Genomic DNA, 16,735 nt, shown 5'->3' on the forward strand with positions numbered 1-16,735 from the left:
CCCCGATTTTGGCTCGCCGACAGGTTTTTAAAAAATCGCCGACAAATGCCTGAAATCACAGGCAAATCGCTGCTCGTGCACGTGAGTGACAATCACACAGTATGAACGATCAAAGACGCGATCTGAGAGAATCGCCGATGAGTCGCCGATGCCTGCGAGATATTTAGCGTGCTAAATATCTGGAGCTGTCGGCGATTCAAATCATGACGTGTGAGTTGAGTTTAGACTGAAAATAACATCAGCGATCGCCTACAGCCAATGAGAGAGCAGCTTTCACTTGTGTGTGCGTGTGTGTATACCTGCTGCAGGCCAGCGGGAGGCTGGGGGAGAAGTTAAAAGCGCTCTTTTTTCGGTTTATTTGGACGCACAAAATGGAGGAAAAACTAGTGGAGGTTTGACAGGACTCAGGAGCAACCGTGTCTGTTTGACGTTTCATACAGAAAGAAAGTAGTTTATTATCAACGTTGAGGAGAAATGGCTAATTCCCTTTAAACCCAGGTGAGCAAACATGTACATGTTCTACCCCATTAAACGCTTCTTTCTCATTATGTAGTTAATAACAAAAGATATACTGCGTGTTTTTGGCTGTGAGACGTAGTTTGGACGAAGTTGTCGGCGATTCTCCCTATAGTAAAGTCATGCAGTGTGAATGTCCATGTCGCCGAACCATCTTGCAGTGTAAACAAAGCAGCGACGAAACGCAAGCCCAGATAGTCATGCAGTGTGAAAACATCAGTGACATGACTAGTTTGAAAATCACGCAGTCTGAACTTGGCATAAAGTATTACTGTATTTCACAAGGATTCTTACACAACGACGCGAAGCATACGCTTTCGTTGCGTTTAATGAGGAAACACGCTAAACTTAGAGGGTGCATGCTGAAAGGCAGAGTAATGCCCTGTCTTTGACAGCTCGCGACTTCACCAGACGTTCTGAGTACATTTACATAAGACACCAATACTCCGATTTTAATATGATTAAGATTATACTCTTATTAAAATTCTACCGTGTAGCCTAAGCAGTGAATTTATTACCTTAAAGGAACACCGAGTCGCGAAATGCGGAGGATTTTCTTTCTGTTCGCCATGCGGTATCAACTTACAACAGATGTCGAATGTTAAATATGAAACACCTGAAATTGCATGAAACTCTGGATAACCTGTGATGCAACTAATTGTTTTATACTGGAACTTGCCTTCAAAAAGTGCTTCCTTGGTCTTATCCACATTTATTGCATGTTGAACACACGTCCACCACAACAGGAATTAAAAAAAACCTGCTACTGCGTTAATTGCGTTAGTTTTTTTAACGCGTTAATTATTTCAAATTAATCGCATGCGTTAACGCGTTAATTTTGACAGCGGTAATCTTAACATTTGTACATCTCGATGTATGGTCACAAAAAATCCTGCTTCAGAAGTAACTTCTCTCCCTCAGTCATCTCTCTATCAAGCAAGTTTCTCGAGCTAGCCTAATTTGGTTTGCGACATCACCAACCAGAGGTGGCAGTAACTTTTTTTACGTTTTTTTTTTTCACAGTGTAGCGACATTAGGAGTTAAGAAATGCAATACAAAACTGTTTTTGTTGGTGGGGCAGTTAAAGGAATAAATCAGTGATTCTCAAACTGTTTTCACCAAGTACCACCTTAGAAAAAATGGTCTCTCCGAGTACCACCATAATGTAGGCCTAGTTAAGCAGCTACAGCTCTGCACAGTAAAAAAAATGAGGAAGATTAATTCCTATTATTAAGAATATTTATTACTGTCAGCCACTTTAACCATATTAAATCAGTGATTCTCAAACTTTCACAAAGTACCACCTCAGGAAAAAACGTCTCTCCAAGTACCACCATAATGACCAGTATTGAAACACAGTAACATAGTAGGCCTAATTCAGCAGCTACAGCACTGGACAGCTCAAAAATAAGGCAGATTAATTACTAATATTAAGAATATGTATTATTGTCAGCCATTTTTAACATTATAAACATTAAAACAAGACGTTTGAACGTTGGAAAACCTCAACGGAATGTTCCACTTCCGGCAAATCTCCCTGCTAATATCTGAACAACAGCAGAAGCGGTGACAGATTTGCAAGCAGCTCTGAAATGTGTGGCATCTGCCGTCTGAATATGCAGAGGATTAAACTCAGGCCTCAGAGATGAACAATCGCGAAAGGCCGAGACAGACTCCACTCGCACTTCTTATCGGATTTCCCCCCGCTATCCGTCGCAAAACCCGGGGTCCCATCAGTATTTAAAGTGCACCCATGATGAGAGTATCTCTTGCAAAGGCTGCTGGGTAATGTGGCATCCTCTGAAAGGTGGCTTGGATGAAACGCTGATCGATCGCAGTGGAGAGAAGAAGAGGAGGATGAACATTACGCTCTTTCGCTAATCACTGCGGCGTTTCACACAACGCACCAGCGCACACACACACTCATCAGTAAATGGAGAAAGGCTGTACGGGGAAACACTTGAGGAAAGCAGCAGCAGAAGAACACACAGACAGAGCGTTAACATGAAATACTGTACAAACCCAGCCGGACACTTAAAGTACACCTGAAATCAAAACTAGCATACTGATTTTGTTAGCTCACGTTGCTAGATTTGCGGTGAACAATCCATCTGTGCAGGTCATTAGGAGAAGAAAAAAAGCTTGCTCTTGTAATCTTTAACTGAAATATTTCAGTTGAATTCTCAGATTACGTCTGTCTAAGGAATTGGGTGTGGCTAACATACCCCACCACGCCCCTTCAACTGTCAGTTTTGACAACAAACAGAAACAGTGAGGAGTAGGAGGAGTCTGTTAGGTTGTAATGACTCTCCTTGAACCCTTTCCCTGATCTTTTTGAATGAAATGCCTACTTTACCACATCCAATCAGCACGCAGTAGAAAAAACAAGCCACGCCCACTGTTTTCTCCTTTAATACTATCATTTAAAATAAAAATTTAAGTCATATTATATTTACCTGATGTCTCATTTAACACTGAAACTACCAGAGCTGTACCACTACACCAGGGGTCGGCAACCCAAAATGTTGAAAGAGCCATATTGGACCAAAAAAACAAAAAACAAATATGTCTGGAGCCACAAAAGATTTGAAGCCTTAAATAAGCTTTATAATGAAGGAAACACATTCTGTATGTATCTATATTAGCTGTATTAGCCTACTATAAAAATGACTAAATTGGCTACAAATACATAATGAGCCTTCATGATTAAATAGCCACTGAAATCAGGTGGTTGGTGTTTATTTCGTTGTCATTAAAACACTTCAGCACAGCCTCTTGTCTTTTAGTGTTATTAATTTGATCATTTCTTCTTGCGGCCCATCAGAGTTCACATACCTGCAAAAAAACGCGTTGAATATCGGTCACATCACAGGCAATTGAGTATGCTGGCACTGAATTAATGTCCTTGGTTTGCTGATCGGTGATGTTACCTACCATTTTAATAGCCCTTTCCTTCACTGTCTTAGTGGAGAAAGGTATATCTTTATTTTTTTGTATTATCTTGGTTTTGTTTTTAAAGTTTGCAAATAGGTGTTCTAATATGTCCTACCATCTTTGAACAGTTTTCCATGCTTTATTATCTCCTGGTTTGTTTACAACAGCCACCTGCCTGGCATCCCGCCCTGCTGATAGAAACGTGTGTCGCAGGCTATGATGCAAATCTTCGTTGACAGAAATGTTGAAATTAAATATTAATTCTACACACTTTGACAGCATTTGAAAACGTTAAAAATGTTTGTCCCCCTATAGAAATCATATTAAAACAAAAAAATATATTAACCTCCCCCATCTTTTTGTATTTTCAAACATCTTTGAAAAAGCTCCAGGGAGCCACAAGGGCAGCGCTAAAGAGCCGCATGCAGCTCTAGAGCCTCGGGTTGCTGACCCCTGCACTACACTCTCAGAAAAAAATGGTACGATGTTGTACCAAAGAACCCTTGCCACTTGGGCAGAACCATAGATATTTACATTAGAGAAGAGCAAGAAACTTAACTTATTTTGTTAATTTTTGATTATTGTGATTTTGTTTATCAGAGTGCGTTAAAATTAGATCTTGCTCCCCTTAATACACCATATAATAGACTTTGCAGATTTGTTCTGGGTTGTTCTTTTTACACACATCATTGTTTAATGTATGATCTGTTGCAGTGGCCAACACAAGACGACATGTTCATTGGCTTCAAATTACATTTAAATGTATTCATTTTGACTATCCTTATTATTTACAACAATATTTTGTATTTTTTTCCTCAAATTATCAAGCTAGACATTCTGTTCAGACTTATTTATTTGTTCCTAGTTGTAAAAACTCTATGGGTAAAAAAGCTTTAGGATCCAACAGATTGGAATAATTTACCTGCTAACATTCGATCTATTACACCATTTAAGGTCCTTAAGCAAACTTTGCTATCGTATTTTACTTTGGATTGTAGTTATTAATTCCTGAGGATGTTATTATTTATTTGGTGATTGCCATTTCAAAATAAATAAATAACTAAAAAGAAAACCAGCAGCAGTGCCAGAGCTATTACAGACACTGTGGCATTAAAAAAAAAAAAACTATGGACTAAAACATTGCATGCTAATATTGTTGATTAAACCATTCCAGAATAAAGCACATGTGGTATGTGCAGGATGTAGTGTTGTAGATGTTGTTGTGTGTGTGAAGCTGACCTTGGCTCTGTCCGGTGCGTCTGTGGGAGCGCCGGCCGATGCGGAGACGTCTGGACTGAAGGACGAGGAGCTGACAGACGCTCTGATCTCAGACGGAGGAGGAGGACTCATCCACTGACACAACTTCACCTTCCGCCCTGATATCAGGTACGTCTTAAGACCTGCGGAGGACACACAGAGAAAGAGAGAGAGAGAGAGAGAGAGAGAGAGAGAGAGAGAGAGAGAGAGAGAGAAAGAGATCAGTGTAGGTATGTATCACTCTGCTAGTAGGGATGGACCGAAGTTTCCATAAAATTGTCAAAAATTACAATTTAGTTTTTTGGGTGAAAATGAAAAATGGCGCAAAAAAGGGCCATGGTGCCAAGCAATGTTCAGTGTGCTGGATTCAGTCTCTTATATAAAAAAAAAAAATAATAATATTAAAATAAATACAATTACAGTTAAATATTCATCATTATTAAACAAACTCACATTAATGAAAATACTTATTAAACGTTTTTCATTTAATAACATTGTCATATATATATGTGTATATATATATGTATGTATATATATATATATATATATATATATATATATATGTATATATATATATATGTATATATATATATATATATGTATATATATATATATATGTATATATATATATATATATATATGTATATATATATATATATATATGTATATATATATATATATATGTATATATATATATATATATATATATATATATATATGTATATATATATATATATGTATATATATATATATATATATATATATATATATATATATATATATATATATATATATATATATATATATAAAATAATTAAATTAAAGTAAAAATAATAAAAAAAATTACAAGCAACTTAACTAAAATAATGAAAAAAATACATTGATAAAAAATAAAAATGAAAAATATATATTAAAAACAGTTAAATTATTTTTTAATCTAATATACTTAATATTTTCATTTATTATTTTTTAAAAAATTAATAATAAAATATTACAAAATTATAGATAAAAGCAACTTCTAATAAAAACATGTATTGTAAATTTCTAAATTAAATAAAAGATGAATAAATTAATGATAAATCAAATCAAGGGATAAATAAAAGAAAAATACAAGCAACTTAATTCTATAATGGCACAAAATTAAAATGTTTTAAAAAAAACAATATTTATACATAAACTCTATTAATCTTATTCGATCTGGAAAAAATAAGACAATAAATAATAATGAAAAATATATTTTAAAATTAAATTAAATTAAATGGTTGTATCTATTAAACTTATTATTTCTAAATTAATAATAAATTATTAGAAAAAACAAATATATATAAAAGCAACTTCTCTTAATCTAATAAGGTAATGTGTTGAAAATAACATGTGTATATACTCTATTATCCTCATCCGATCTGAAAAAAAGATAAATATAATAATAATATTAAATATATTTTTAAAATAATAATTAAATTATATTAATTTTTTTGCATCTAATTTACCTAATATTTCTATATTAATCATACATTATTGAGAAAAAATATTTCTATATAAGCAACTTAATCCAATGAGGTTATGTATAAGAAATGTTAAAAAAAAAAAATATATATATATATATATATTAAATCAAAGGATAAATTTACAAGCAACTTAACCTTAGGAATAAAATGTTAATATTAATTATTTAATATTAAATAATTAATATTCAAAAGGGACTAAGCCGACAAGAAAATGAATGAATAAATGAAATTATTATTCACATAAAGTTAAAGTCAGAATTATTAGCCCCTCCTTTGAATTTGTTTTTCTTTTTTAAATGTTTCCCAAATGATGTTTAACAGAGCAAGGAAATGTTTACAATATGTCTGTCTGATAATGTTTTTTCTTCTGGAGAAAGTCTTATTTGCTTTATTTCGGCCAAAATAAAAGAAATTTTACTAAACAGGGCTAACAATTCAGGGGGGCTAATAATTATGACTTCAACCATATATACTCTATTATCCTTATCCAATCTGCAACCGAAATAAGAGCTTGCCACAATTAAATTCCTTTATTTTTCCTGTATTTAAATAACCTTTATTTGTATAGCTCTTTTACAATGTAGATTGTGTCAAAGCAGCTTCACATAGAAGATCATAGTAAATTGAAACAGTGTCAGTCCAGTTTTCAGAGTTTAAGTTCAGTTCAGTTTAGCTCAGTTCAGTGTAGTTTATTATTCACTGTCCAAACACTGAAGGGGAAATACAGATTTACTCAATCCTTCCTAAAAATCTGCAATCAAACTGCCTTCAATTCCCACAAAAATAAATCAGTAAACCAGACGACAAAAAAAACAAGCTGAAACCCGACTGGCATCCAGCATCTCCAGCTCTAAATAAAGAAGACATTAGTTTGAGAGATGATTTGTGTGCTGATTTCTCCATTCACACCCAGCAGGCGCTCACTGTTTCTCTAAAGTCATCAGACGAGACGACAAATGATCAAACCTCCTCACAGTCTCTCTATTTTTTCTGGAAAGACACTCAGAGATGCACATAAAAATCCACAGGGAAGCAAGAGAAATCATCGGCTGTGAGAGGTGAAGTGTTTTATAGAGTCGGTAAAACACTGTCAGATATCTGCGAGCGACTAAACCCCGTCTGGGCCAATGTCAATGTTTGTGCTGAGTGCCTGTGTTCCTGTAATTCACCTGTCAGAGGAGATCGCGGCACAAAAGGGACACAGAGACGCTCCATATGGGCCGGCCTGAGAACACTCTTACACTCCATGAATATTTAACAGGCTTCAATAAAGGACAACTCGTTTTGGACAGTTCACTAACATGGTGACCTTGAGGAAAAACAACACAGGCTCATTGGAAATATGTGCTTCAGCCTATATATTTACGAAAAAGGAATTTCAACATACGTTTGACTGCAGTTTGTAGGTGAAATGAACATTAGGGGGAAGTATGACGACAATAACGACAACTAGTTTTGGACAATCACAACTTGACAATAACGACAATAACGATAACTCGTTTTGAACAATAACGACAACTCAACAATATCAACAACTAGTTTTGGACAATCACAACTCAACAATAACAACAATAATGACAACTCATTTTGAACAATAACGACAACTAGTTTTGGACAATAACAACAACTCAACAATAACGACAACTAGTTTTGGACAATCACAACTCGACAATAACGACAACTAGTTTTGAACAATAACAACAACTCAACAATAACGACAACTAGTTTGGGACAATCACAACTCGACAATAACGACAATAACGACAACTAGTTTTGGACAATAACAACAACTCAACAATAACGACAACTAGTTTTGGACAATCAAAACTCGACAATAACGACAACTAGTTTTGAACAATAACAACAACTCAACAATAACGACAACTAGTTTTGGACAATCACAACTCGACAATAACGACAATAACGACAACTTGTTTTGGACAATAACGACAACTCGACGATAACGACAATAACAACAACTCGTTTAAAACAATAAAGACAACTCAACAATAATGACAATAACGACAACTCATTTTGGACAGTTCATTAACTAACTAGGGGGCAATTAGACAACAATAACGTTTGTTCCTTTTCACATTAAGGATATTAACAGGGACATAATATTGACGAATAAAGCGTTATTTCTGTGCAGTTCCAAATAAGTACCACAAAACAACTTTTCAGCGTCTATGCAAACTAGAAAAAAATAAAATATTGCATCAAAAATTTGCGAATAAAACGTGTACAAGAAAGCACACACTCTTCCCTCTCCATATGCACCAGGCACTTTCTTATCAACACTTCACGTTTCTGGAAAACACTGTGCGATTTTGAGTGTGCTCCACACAGGTGAGTGGGCTTGACAAACCACCTGTAGGACACACTCTTCCCCCTCCATATGCACCAGGCACTTTCTAATCAACACTCAATGTTGAGAATCGAGAAGACTCTCAAACCCCATGAATCTTTAACAGGCATCAACAAAGGACAGCTCGTTTTGGACGGTTCGCCAACAAGGGTAACCTTAGGGAAAAAAAACAACATCAACATAGGTTTGACTGCAGTTTGTGGGTGAAATGAACACTAGGGGGCAGTATGACGACAATAACGTTTGTTCCTTTTTTCACATTAATGATATTTACAGGAACATATTATCAATGAATAACCACTAAATAACGTAACGGTGTAAATGCAAATTAGTCAAACTTGAAATATCGCATCAAATATTTCCAAATAAAACACGTAGAAGAAGTAGGACACACTCTTCAATCTGCACCAGAGCCTTTCTAATCAACCATGTTTCTGGAAAAAACTGTGCGATTCTGAGTGTGCTTAACACAGATGAGTGGGCTTGACAACACACCTATAGGACATACTCTTCCCTCTCTAAATGCACCAGGCACTTTCTAATCAACACTTTATGTTGAGAACCGAGAACACCTAAACTCCATGAATATTTAACAGGCATCGGCTCGTTTCGGGCAGTTCGCCAACACGGTGACCTTGATGGAAAAACAACACCGGCTCATTGGAAAATACGTGCTTCAGCCTATACATTTGCGAAAAAATTTACTTCAACATACGTTAGACTGTAATAAGCACACTATTCCCTCTCTATATGCACCAGACACTTTCTTATCAACCATGTTTATGGAAAACACTGTGCGATTCTGAGTGTGCCTAACGTAAGTGAGTGGGCTTGACAAACCACCTGTAGCACACACTCTCCCCTTTCCATATGCACCAGGCACTTTCTAATCAACACTTAATGTGGAGAATCGAGAACACTCTCAAACCCCATGAATCTTTAACAGGCATCAACAAAGGACAGCTCGTTTTGGACAGTTCGCTAACATGGTGACTTTAGGGGAAAAAACAACAACATCAACATAGGTTTGACTGCAGTTTGTGGGTGAAATGAACACTAGGAGGCAGTATGATGACAATAACATTTGTTCCTTTTCACAATAATGATATTAACAGGAACATATTATCAATGAATAAAGCATTATTATAGTGAAGTTACAAATAAATACCACAAAACAATGTGACGGTGTGTATGCAAATTAGTCTGCAAATATATAGCATCAAATATTTCCATATAAAACACGTAGAAGAAGTAGGACACTCTCTCCAATCTGCACCAAAGACTTTCTAATCAACCATGTTTCTGGAAAAAAACTGTGCGATTCTGAGTGTGCTTAACACAAATGAGTGGGCTTGACAACACACCTATAGGACATACTCTTCCCTCTCTAAATGCACCAGGCACTTTCTAATCAACACTTTATGTTGAGAACCGAGAACACTTAAACTCCATGAATATTTAACAGGCATCGGCTCGTTTCGGGCAGTTCGCCAACACGGTGACCTTGATGGAAAAACAACACTGGCTCATTGGAAAATACATGCTTCAGCCTATACATTTGCGAAAAAATTTACTTCAACATACGTTAGACTGTAATAAGCACACTATTCCCTCTCTATATGCACCAGACACTTTCTTATCAACCATGTTTATGGAAAACACTGTGCGATTCTGAGTGTGCCTAACGTAAGTGAGTGGGCTTGACAAACCACCTGTAGCACACACTCTCCCCTTTTCATATGCACCAGGCACTTTCTAATCAACACTTAATGTGGAGAATCGAGAACACTCTCAAACCCCATGAATCTTTAACAGGCATCAACAAAGGACAGCTCATTTTGGACGTTTCGCCAATATGGTGACTTTAGGGGAAAAAAAAACAACATCAACATAGGTTTGACTGCAGATTGTGGGTGAAATGAACACTAGGGGGCAGTATGACGACAGTACCGTTTGTTACTTTTCACATTAATGATATTTACAGGAACATATTATCAATGAATAAAGCATTATTATAGTGAAGTTACAAATAAATACCACTAAACAACGTAATGGTGTGAATGCAAATTAGTCAAACTTGAAATATCGCATCAAATATTTCCAAATAAAACACGTAGAAGAAGTAGGACACTCTCTCCAATCTGCACCAGAGCCTTTCTAATCAACCATGTTTCTGGAAAACACTGTGCGATTCTGAGTGTGCTTAACACAAATGAGTGGGCTTGACAACCCACCTATAGGACATACTCTTCCCTCTCTATTGGCACCAGGCACTTTCTAATCAACACTTAATGTTGAGAACCGAGAGCACTTAAACTCCATGAATATTTAACAGGCATCAGCTCGTTTCGGGCAGTTCGCCAACACAGTGACCTTGAGGGAAAAACAACACCGGCTCATTGGAAAATACGTGCTTCAGCCAATATATTTGCGAAAAAAAACAAATGTACTTCAACACACGTTTGACTGCAATTTGCATGTAAAATGAACACTAGGGGGCAGTATGATGACAAAACGTTTGTTCCGTTTTCACACTAATGATAATTACAGAGGTGATACTCACGAATTTCTGAGCAATTCTTTGCATAACATCAAACAAATACCACAAAACAACTTAAAAGTGTCTGTGTGAATAAACAACAAGAGAACATTAAATTTTTGAATAATGGGAATATTGAATATTGAAGAAAAATATGACATTTTATTATGAGATGAATGAGTTACGACTGGCTTAGTCATTAATAAAATTATTTAATATAATAAAAAAAATTATACAAAAAAAATCTACTTTTTTTATAATAAAAAATAAGCAATTAACATCATATATTAAACATAAATAAGTTATATTTTATCAACAAAATAATATAATATAATATAATATAATATATTATAATATATATAAAAATTATATTATATATTTAGCCATTTTTTTTCCAAAGCAATTCATTACCTAAAAAAATTAAAAAATATTATTAATGATAAATACTGATAATTATATTATATTATATTATATTATATTATATTATGATATATTATATTATATTATATTATATTATATTATATTATATTATATTACAAATTTACCCAATTTTTATCCAAAACAAGAAACAAATCCCCCAATAAATAAACAAATTAATGAATTTAATATCAATAATTTATGGCAGAGGCCATATGGTACACCTAATTAACCTACCGCATGAATATGAATTATGCAAATGTAAATCAAAGTGAAATTTAATCCTGGAATGACTGCTTATCTCTGCACAATGCACTGTCTATTTCATCTTCATTGGTAAACATAATTAACAATTCATGATTCGTCAAAAAACAAAAGAGCGTAAAAACTCTGCATGTATCTGTTTGTACTTGTATTGATTAAGTAGCAAGAGCAAGTTTCCAGAGCGGCTGCTGAAATATTGATCAGCTCTACTGTAAACATCCCATTGATGGTGTTATCCAGACTGAATCTGGCATGCTGCTCTAACACCAGCAAAACATCATCAGACTTCATTTCTTCATCACACACACACAGCCCGCCATAGATTTATTGATGCACGTCATGTCTGATGGACCAGTAATAATGTTTAAGGATGAATATCATTGCAGATCTTCATGATGCGCCTGAAATATCACATAAGGTTATATTCACAACTTATATACGACTTTGGATCACAAAAGCAGTCATGATGGTCTCTTTTTAAAAACTGAGATGTATACATTGTAGGAATATAAATATATATAATCTATACATAACTGAAAAGTTATGTTCTTTGGTTTTTAGGGTGTGACAGAACTTAAAATGTCTTGGTTTCTTGAGCCCTGACTGTCTCCAAAGTAATGGAAATTGTTTCACTGCACAGCTTTGTCTATAGACCTTTTTCATGGCTGCTGCATGGAGGGCGCCATAGCGACCAGCGTCTTCCGGTAGAATGCTAAAAACTTCCGTTTACAGCGTGTACAACTGGTAATTTGCGCTCCGAAAATGGGTTTCAATAACGTTTTTAATGGATAACAGAGTGTTTTTGTGACACACAACTTAGAATTGTGTCTGTTAAAGCCGTTATAATCTGTCACATGTGGTTCAAGTGCGTCAGAAATACGAGAAAAACATTCTCCTAGTACACGTGTTAGCCGTCAGAAATAACAGTGTATGTGTGTGTTCCTGGCCTGTCAGCTGTTAGCTCAGCGGCTCTTTAACACACACACACACACACACACACACACACACACACAGAGAGAGAGAGAGAGAGAGAGAGAGAGAGAGAGAGAGAGAGAGAGAGAGAGCAAACCAGAGTACTGGCATGAAACTTAACAGGTATGAAAGTCGTGCAATTTACAAAATTGACCAATAAAAGTCTGTTATTGATCCTCTGCTGGCTGATTTGCTGTTCATTCTAATCGCGAGCCGTTTGTGTTTTATTTTGTGTGTTGTTTTTACCACGGTTTGTGTTTTTCTGTCATTTCGAAATGACACTAGCCTATATTTTCACTTTGTCACAGTTATTAAATCAGTGTGTCAGAGGCACAGTACAGGCTACGCGTGTGTGTCAAACATTTTGTTGAATTACATTTGTTTGGGCTGATTATATATTTGAAATAAAGAGAAAATGTTGACTTTAGCGATGACAAGGCTTCATTTAATCTGCAGAAGATGCCGTCTGACAACGAGGGGGAAATGCCTCACAGCAGCTGTTTTCCATCCTATTAGATCGCATTTCTTTAAATGATCAGTCCAGGAGATGGTGCTGATGAACAACAGTGTTAGTTCAAAGAGGATAAAAGCAGGTAAAATAGATTAAAACTATCGTTTCAAAGCTGTCCAAATGTGCTGTTTACACGCATTAACTGCCGACCGGAAGTTCTTCGCATTCTCCTTGCGCATACACACAAAGCATAATGGGTAATTTTGCGTTCTAAGAAAAAGGTCTATATGTCTGTGTGAACAGCTATTTCTTAAATTTATCGGTCAATTTTCTGGATATTTACCGGTCTCACTTTTTGAAGGTGGCTATGTTGTTACAGACAAGACTCAGCCCAGAAGTGTGTGTGTGAGTGCTGTGTATATAGTCCTCGATATCAGTAACAACAATATTTACCTGTGTGTGTGTATTAGTTCAGATAGTTTGCAGCTGTAGCAGGTGTTGATTGGCGCTAAGCATCATGGTAGTTGTAGTTTGGTTCACTGGGTAGAATTGTAGTGCTCCAGCAATCTACATGGGCTAGATCGCTAGTGATCGTGAAGAATTATAGGCCCACCTGTATATTTCCCCCCAGTTTCTGTTTAACAGAGAGATGATTTCTTTCAATGATTCTAAACATAATAGTTTTAATAACTCATTTCTAATAACTGATTTATTTTATCTTTGCCATGATGACAATAAATAATATTTGACTAGATATTTTTCAAGACACTGGTTTTCAGCTCAAAGTGACATTTAAAGGCTTAAGGACTTAATAGTTTTGTCCTTAAAATGGTTTTTAAAAATTAAAAACTGCTTTCATTCTAGCCGAAATAAAAAAATAAGACTTTCTCCAAAAGAAACAAGAATATAGGAAAGACAGAGAAAATGTCCTTGCTCTGTTAAACATCATATGGGAAATATTTGAAACAGAAATTCTCAGGAGGGCGAATAATTCTGACACTAAAAAAAGTCAAATGATTAACCTATTCAGTCTCTGACTGTAGCTCATTCAACCGTGTGGTTCAGCACTAGCTGTAAATGTTTTTCCTATTCAGCAGCTAATTTTAGAAAAGGTCAAATAACAGAGAAACGCTTAGGACGAGTAATGTGTCGACGTTTGAAAACTAAAGCGTTCAAAACAACAGGAGCAGCTTTCCTTCTCTTTTCTTCTCTTCTCTCAGGGACGTGGCGTTGAAAGAAACTCTCGTCTGAATGAATGAATGAGAGACAAGAGCTGCTGAAAACACACAGGAGACTCTCTTCAATCTGCCTGCGCCGACTGCAAAATCAAAAAAACACGCATAATAGTCTCTGATCAAACACAAAGCATCTTAATGGTTCTATAAATAAGCTTTTCTCCAGCTCTATCTTCCTCAAACACGAGCGGGGGAAGAAGACGAGGAACATCTCGGATGGTCTTAAGCGTAATTAACGCACAATAAAGGCCTCACCTCCTACAAAACACTGGCGGATAATTAAAAGTGTCACATCTCCAGATGAACTGCACAGACCTGAAGCCAACCAGACACAATTCACAGTCAATTCACAATCGCAGAGGCAGAAAGCTTTGCCTGCTGATGACTGACAGTATGAAGGGAACTACATGCACAACAGCATCCTAGATCAAATATTACAGGATATACTGTAGATCCTATAATATACAAGACTGTGCAAAAGTATTAGGTAACTAAGATAATATTCAAACAGATAATATAGGAAACTCACCGGCCACTTTATTAGGTACACCTTACTAGTACTGGGCTGGACCCACTTTTGCCTTTAGAACTGCCTCAATCCTTCGTGGCATAGATTCGACAAGGTACTGGAAATATTCCTCAGAGACTTTAGTGCATATTGACATGATAGCATCACACAGTTGCTGCAGATTTGGTACTATTGGGCCTAAAGTGTGCCCAGAAGATATCGGCCACACCATTACACCACCACCACCAGCCTTAACTGTTAATACAAGGCAGGATGGATCCATGCTTTCATGTTGTTGATGCCAAAATCTGACCCTACCATCTAAATATATCGCTGCAGAAGTCGAGACTTATCTGACCAGGCAATGTTTCTCCAGTCTTCTATTGTGCAATTTTGGTGATCCTGTGTGAATTGTGGCCTCAGTTTCCTGTTCTTAGCTGACAGGAGTGGCACCCGGTGTGGTCTTCTGCTGCTGTAGCTCATCTGTCTCAAAGTTGGACGTGTTCTGCATGCCTCGGTTGTAATGAGTGGTTATTTGAGTTACTGTTGTTGTTCTATCAGCTGTAACCAGTCCGGCCATTCTCCTCTGACCTCTGGCATCAACAAGGCATTTGTGCCCACAGAACTGCCGCTCATTGGATATTCTGAGTGTATGTACACACTATTCAGAACAAAATTACTTTTGAAATCAAAAGACGGGCCTCAAAAGCAAATGGTTAACGTGACCTCTTTAGCACCTTGAACTTTTCTGTTGAGTGTATTCTGAAATGATTTGCTATTTAATACTAAGCATGTTTCAACATTTATTTCTAAGAGTTCTTCATTAGATTTATCATGTTCTATCTTTCTTTTTCTCTCCAGGTGAATCTCATACTGCTCATTAACATTGCCTAAACATACTGTTGTCACAGTTCGGGAAGGATGAGGGAGTGAGGACTCAAGTGCAAACACAGGATGATTTATTGATAATACAAATAAAACAAAAGAAGAACAAAAAACACCCCGAGGGGGAAAAGCATAACTATAACACTAAAAGACTAACAAACTTGGCTGGGTTGGCACGACAACAGCAGGTACACATGGGGAGTTTAGATGACGAACTGGCACAGGACAGAAAACATGAGGGGATTATAAAGCAAAAGTAAATTGACACAAACAGGTGAACATGACAAACTAATAATGAGTTAACACAGTGTGTGCGCATCAAGTGGGGGCGCACACACTCTGCGCACGCCCACGAAGGCGCGCGCACACACGGAGACACACACAATGACAGAAACAAGTGCTCGACCCAAGAAAACTCAAGCCGAGCACAACAGGACAGAACTAGACATGACTAGTGTCCGGACTCTGCCACCAAAAGAAGAATTTACATGACCAGAGTGGCAGAGCCCTGACAACTGTATACAATATTCAGGTCTGGACTCTGTGGAGGCCACTTCATAACTGTTTGCTTGTTTAATCAGCTGTTTTTCTCTCCAAATATGATTATTCATTAAATTAGCAGTGTGTTTGGGATCATTATCATGCTGAAAAATAAAACTAATACAAATGAGGTGCTTTCTAGTAGGAATTACACGACAAATTAAAATCTGTCTGTACTTTTCAGCATTCACAGTCCTATAATTCATTCAATATTGACAACAGATCTGGCAGAAATGCAGATCAAACCAAGACTCCAGTATTTGTCATTCTTTCCTCCATCTTTCTTTAACTCTTTCTGCCATATGTCTTAAACAATTAGACCCCAAAAAAATCCAACTACC

At 36.2% G+C, this 16,735-nt stretch overlaps 1 protein-coding gene across 4 annotated transcripts in view; it reads right to left on the reverse strand.

The window, feature by feature from the left end:
* adcy9b (adenylate cyclase 9b) overlaps positions 1 to 16,735 on the reverse strand; it is a 147,118-nt gene that overhangs the window by 20,854 nt on the left and 109,529 nt on the right. For all 4 annotated transcript variants that reach the window (XM_087243907.1, XM_087243905.1, XM_087243906.1 and 1 more), the window contains one exon: positions 4,690 to 4,850. In XM_087243907.1, the coding sequence (XP_087100033.1) occupies positions 4,690 to 4,850 (161 nt within the window). The remainder of the gene's footprint in view (positions 1 to 4,689; positions 4,851 to 16,735) is intronic.

This window comes from Danio rerio, chromosome 3, assembly GCF_052040795.2.
Source record: "Danio rerio strain M-AB ecotype USA chromosome 3, GRCz13ab, whole genome shotgun sequence".
NCBI lineage: Eukaryota > Metazoa > Chordata > Actinopteri > Cypriniformes > Danionidae > Danio > Danio rerio.